Consider the following 6,063-nt stretch of genomic DNA (forward strand, 5'->3'; position numbering starts at 1 on the left):
TCAGTGTAGGTTTACGATGAGAACAAACCGTTTTTGAATACACAAAGGCGTTTCGAATTTTTTATGACTAATGTTTTAACAAACCGTAGTATACGACGTTCTACAATTTTATACAACATCACACCAGCCGTGTCATTATCAATCTTATGGCTTGTTTCGATTATAATGAGTTTCGATCACATCAATCTCGTTCTCTTGATAAAAGTTGGTCACTACGTTTGTAAACTCATGGCATGAATTCAGAATGCATATGCATTAATTACAAATTGAACTCTTAATCTGAGTTGATATAACTGTTGTCTTATTGAAATGTATATGAAAATGATACTTCTTTTTTCCCACACGGTTACACAGATTTATCAGTTGCATGACTGACGTTTGGTCATAAATTGGCGACTTTTGCTACGGTGCATTCCGTCGATATGTAACAATCAACAATTTCGTTGATCTACATAAAATACCTAACAATTAGTAACTTGTGGATAAATGTAGTTATTAGTATTGACGATTAATTCAGTAGAGAACGATGAAGAATACCATACTACCTGTGTACTTGCATTTTCACCCTCCCTTCTTGAATAAAACATTCTTCTCCCATACATTTGATGGTGTCACAAATGTTGTTGTTCAAAAATAAGTATTTCCGAGTTCTTCGCACTTGTGGATATTGGATACATCAAATAAATGACGTACTCAAATCTCCGGTTCACTTTTACAACTAAATAAGTCAATATTTGCAACTATTTGTATTACTGCATTGTTTTTGTTAAAGACTGTAATTGTTCATTCTCTACTAACATTTGTACATTCTAGGCTTTTGCCTCCACATCAAAAACTTGAACAAGTCAAAACTCAGTAGTTCTGTGAATTATTAGTCGGATATTCGAAGAGAAAATGCTCAGTGAATCCATCAGTAATAGCATATAATTGTGTCCAGCTAACGAATCTGAAATATGAGGAAACCTAATTCCCGTGTTCTACCATTATTCACTTTGCAAACCGAAATAACTTTCATGTTTAAGACCTATTTGTGTATATAAATTTCAAAACTGAATGAACTACTATGGCTGTCTAAACTTGACTAGATCGACATTTCAATCCATATGTATATTGAATGTTCAATGTGTATTCAATAAATCTAAAATGATTTATCTTACTTACCTGAACAATCAAAATGTTTCATTAAATATAAGATTTAAATTTTTTCAGGGTACTTTTGCTTATTCTTTATCCAGTAGTAAAGAAACTTTGAGTTTAGGATAATAGTGTGAATTGTGAATAAAATCAGACATGGTAACCTGGATAGACAGTCCAAGTTGAATGTATAATGAGGCCTCTTTTTTCATTATAAGCTGTTTTAAACAAACCGAATCAAGGTGATTTCTACTGAAGTTACGACATCGAGTGCCGGAGGGTAATCTCGTATTCTGTTAATTCTTTTTCAAAATTCGAATCATCTGTTGTCAGCTGACGCAGCTATTTTTCCAACTCTTTCATTGCGTTAACAATTACTGCTCACGATTGTTGTATAGAAATTTTGCCTATCCACATTTAAGCTGACTTTGATATTTTCGTGTTTAGAAATGGACGGGATCAGTTTTTGAAAACTACCTTAGGCCAAATACTACTTGAGTGTTTGACCAACTGCTTCTCTATTTTTTTGAATGATTACCAAGTCTTCCTTTTGTGGCTTATCTCTAATCATCTAGACGGATGTTGGATGCTACTTTCTAGCAGAATCCGTTATATCAGCATTTAATCATTAGTTGCAGCGCTGAATCCGAGGCTCGTTATTTCACCGGGTATATATACAGAATGTATCCAGTCCATATGAAGATTCATTCAACGAATTTATTTCATACAGCTACCAAGTGCACATTACAAACAAGTTAATTTTGTACTATCACAATTGAGCAATCAGGATGGTGACCCACTACAGGCAGCTAGGTGTCACTCCAGGCCCCCGAAAGACATTTATCAAGACTTATGTAGAGCACTCTTTGATTTAATACCTCGAACTCCGTCGACGTTTCACGTGGATTTTTACAGCCGTAGAATTGAACAACCTTCATAATTCTTCTAATCTGCCGGTCGACATGAAGGAAATGAAGGTCGGTAGATAGGAACATCCATTAATATGCAAACTATAACACCACTAGTTGTGAAATTTATAGTATCCGAGTGGTTGAACCGATACATAAGGTCCTCATTGACAAATTCTCCAACTTGATTCTCTAATCTGTACCGAGTCCTCTCCCCGATTGATCTATTATGTGTGACACTTAGCTGCTTGAGGTGTGTTCACATCGTGATTGCTCAATTGTGATAATACTGATTTCTGCTACTGTGTCGACTAAAACGTCTAAGCCAGAAATACGATTCTTTGTATGAAGATACAGCTTGTTGCGTGGCAAGAGTAGTCGCCATCATTACTGTCTAGCCTGCTTGTTGCCCTAATATTTCGTCGGACATTACGTAAACAAGCATAAGAATATGAAAACATTTATTAAGACATTGTTCAATAATATAATATTATAATTAAATATAGAGTTTTCTAATAAAATACGAATAGAAAACGCTTGGTCAGAATAATAGAAGCAAGTTATAAGACGTCTTTGACGATCATATATCACTGTTCTTCCTTTTATACAGCCATGCATAAATAACAGAACCGATACAGACAACAATAAAGGATGTGACTTAAGAAATCACAATGTATATGCACTGAAATGATTTGTTCTGTTCTTTGCCATTATATATCTCGGTGATCGTATTCTGAAGAAAAAGAATATGATAGCATTTATTACTAAATATCAAATACTTACCGAGTATTGTTCAGTTTCTTCGGTGGTTTCCTTGAGGTTTTCTGTAACCTGAACTGCAGTCATCTCCAAAGTCCTTTCAATGTGTTTCACGAGTATTTGTGAGCTCAGATTGTTAACTTCAGAGCTTATCTGAACGGATCAATATCAAATATTACTATAATTAAATAATATTCACCATACATCAGTGTCAGAAGAGATGACAGTACAGTATGGAACATGATATATTTGCGGTACGTTTGAAGTTTACGTTACGATAACACGGTATCTAATTTATATTGTTTAAATATCGTTGAATCCCAGTTTATAACTCATAAATAGTTTCAAAATCTATCATTAAAGCGATTTGGGTCGACTGTCAAAAAACTAGCCCGGAAAAGCCCTAATACCTCAGATAATAACAATTCTGTTATTATCGATTCTTCCTTTTCCGCTACTCCTTTTGACGCTGATAATGTTGGGATAGGTCTTACACCACATCTGATGTTGGATGACTCTGTCTCCAATTTAATAATGAGTTCCACATCAAGATCAAAGAGTTTCAATAATGTTAAGAGTGAATTAAACACTGTCTTTAAACAACTAACCGACATGCGTTCTAAAGTTGAGTCACTTGCTAGCTCTTTATCAAAGCATGATGATTTGAAACAAGAAATAAAGACATCATCACCCCTTAAGCTGCTCCTGTCAGAAAATATCGTTCCTGCGGAACTTGATGACATCATTAAAGCAGAATCTGTTATCGACTTTATTGCTAATGAAGTTACCAAGCGAATAATCTCTCGTAATAACGTGATTATCTATAATATACCTGACAGAATCCCCATTAAAACTGTAAGGAATTCGATATTAAAGACATCTAACCTTCAAGACAGTCCATGCCAATGCATTCGACTTAATAAAAAGCACCAGAAATACTCGTGCCCGGTCTTGTTCAGATTCGACTCTCATATATTAGCTAAATGGATAAAAGAATCCGAGCGGCTAATCTGCGCGCTTACGAAATTTCGAAACGCTCGTATAGTCTCAGATAAGACCACCAACCAAAGGCTTACGCAAAAACGTACCTTGAACGAAAATAAAGGTATTGAGATCATAACAAACCACGATGCATCAGTTTCTGGATCCACTGATGCAGCTACCCTATCTCATGTTCTCCAGTACTCTGATATACCAACAAAGAATGCTAATTTGTCTGTTATGTCTGTAATGACACCTGGTAGCTAAAGCGCATCTAATGACGTCACTAATCCGATAATATACAGTTTACCATTAGAAGCCCATAAGCAAGTACTTAGTTCTAATGCTACAACTCTTAAAAACGCTGTCAAGATTAAAACACCTTTGCCACGTAAGAAGAATGTAAGTACAGAACCTTCTGGTTCTAGACCCAATATCAAAAATACTACGATGACCCTACCAAATAAAAATAAGACTGTACTTCCCGACACCATGCTTTACCTTACGCATCGTATGAGAGGTTATAAGGGCAGACTTGGTTCAAATGTCTCACAAGATGGCCACTGCAATCATTATTTAATCAGGCCTATTATTGGACAGACCACAATGAACCAACGCACCCTACGGTTATCCTCAAACGTTTTAAATAACATACCTGTAAGACGTAACTATTCTCAACACTTGCTCATTGAGTAAGATGAATTACTAGGTTACTCAACATCAAACATTTTAAATAATAAACCTGTAAGACGCGACTTTCCTCAACACTTTCCCATTAGGCAAGATGGATTACTAGGTTACGCACCATCAACCCAACCTCAACTGGCAGGTGCCTATCTTAACTGTCCGCCTAATCAAGTTCAACAAATTAACTCACTTTATCAAAATAATGATTTTTTTGGCCTTCAGAAATCCCTGGTCCCACTAGCAATATAGTTTGTTCAAGCGATAGCCCATACGATCAGTCAAACATAATAAACCATAGTCTATGCAAATCCAAACTACATAACATCAATAGGGAAGCTCTCAGTTTTTTTACACTCCACACTCCCTTTTTAAACTTATTACTTATCAATGCACGTTCACTTCTGGAAAAAATTTCAGCCTTGAGAACATTAGCTTTTCTAACCAAACCTTCTTTTATACTTTATACCTTAATTTATAATTCCAGATGTAATAAACTTGGGCTAGACCCTTTATGGAGGAGGAGACTCAAACTAAATCTTATCTTTTTCTTCAAACTACTTCATAAACTATCCTTTACATCCGATCACGCGATTCAATATGCAGAAACCTATCATTATGACATCCATAATTCTTTGGCACTAGTGAAACAAACTCATTCTAAATCATCTCTTTATATGAATTACTTCACCTGTAAATTTTCTAGACTCTGGAATAACCTACCACAACCTATCCGCACGATAAAATCACTTCCATTATTTGTTCGCTGCATGGATGCATACTGCTCCTCTGAAAATGCATTGAATGGTCTAGCGCCTTTAAGTGTATCTCATTCCACAAGTGATATTTTAGGAACCTTAAATGTTTAGCCATCTTTATTGGTGAGTTCTCTTAGTAAAACCACCCACTTGCTGTCAATATGTTAACACCGGCCCTGGCAACTTTAACTAATTTGAATAACACAAACAGTATACCACTGTGTCACATGACACACACATTTAGGTTGACCTGATTGATATATTTTGTTAATTACTTTTTTGTTGTTCCATGCACTCTGTTTTCGTTTTAATCTCTCTAGCTGTAGATAATTATCATTATTTCGATCTGGCACACGAATTGACCTTAATTACACCGTTCATAAATCAACAGGCTGTCCATTTAAGAAATATTAAAAATTCCCGGCTGATGCTTTGGATCGCTGTAATATATGTACTACTTAAACAACTACTGAACTAGTATACTTAAAACTTTCTTTTATCACATGTTTGTTCTGCATGTCTAACGTTATTACTTATATCAAATTGATCATGCCTGTAAACTGGCGTGAATTCCGTAATTATTATTTTTCAAAATATAAATTATTATTATTATTATGAAGATGCATGATTTACATTCGTGAAATCATTTAGGACATCTGCCATCGATTTTACAATCTGTAAGTTACTTACACACTATCCTAAAACTAATTTACGTCTCAATTGTAGTAGTATTCTGTATGTCACATCTAATCATAATCTAATTAAAAATCGATGAACTTATAATTGACGTCTTTCTTGAAGCAATTCATTCAAGTTACATATTTCTCAACACAGAATCA

At 34.9% G+C, this 6,063-nt stretch overlaps 1 protein-coding gene across 1 annotated transcript; it reads right to left on the minus strand.

The window, feature by feature from the left end:
• Positions 1–2,289: 2,289 nt before the first annotated feature.
• Positions 2,290–4,231, minus strand: MS3_00001093 (uncharacterized protein). The gene is made up of 2 exons (XM_051208601.1): positions 2,826–4,231; positions 2,290–2,775 (listed from the first exon to the last, which is right to left on the minus strand). Exon 1 carries the CDS (start codon positions 3,545–3,547, stop codon positions 3,146–3,148), a length of 402 nt encoding a protein of 133 aa, XP_051072862.1. The 5' UTR covers positions 3,548–4,231; the 3' UTR covers positions 2,290–2,775; positions 2,826–3,145.
• Positions 4,232–6,063: the final 1,832 nt, after the last annotated feature.

Source organism: Schistosoma haematobium, chromosome 1 (assembly GCF_000699445.3).
Source record: "Schistosoma haematobium chromosome 1, whole genome shotgun sequence".
In the NCBI taxonomy this organism is placed as follows: Eukaryota; Metazoa; Platyhelminthes; class Trematoda; order Strigeidida; family Schistosomatidae; genus Schistosoma; species Schistosoma haematobium.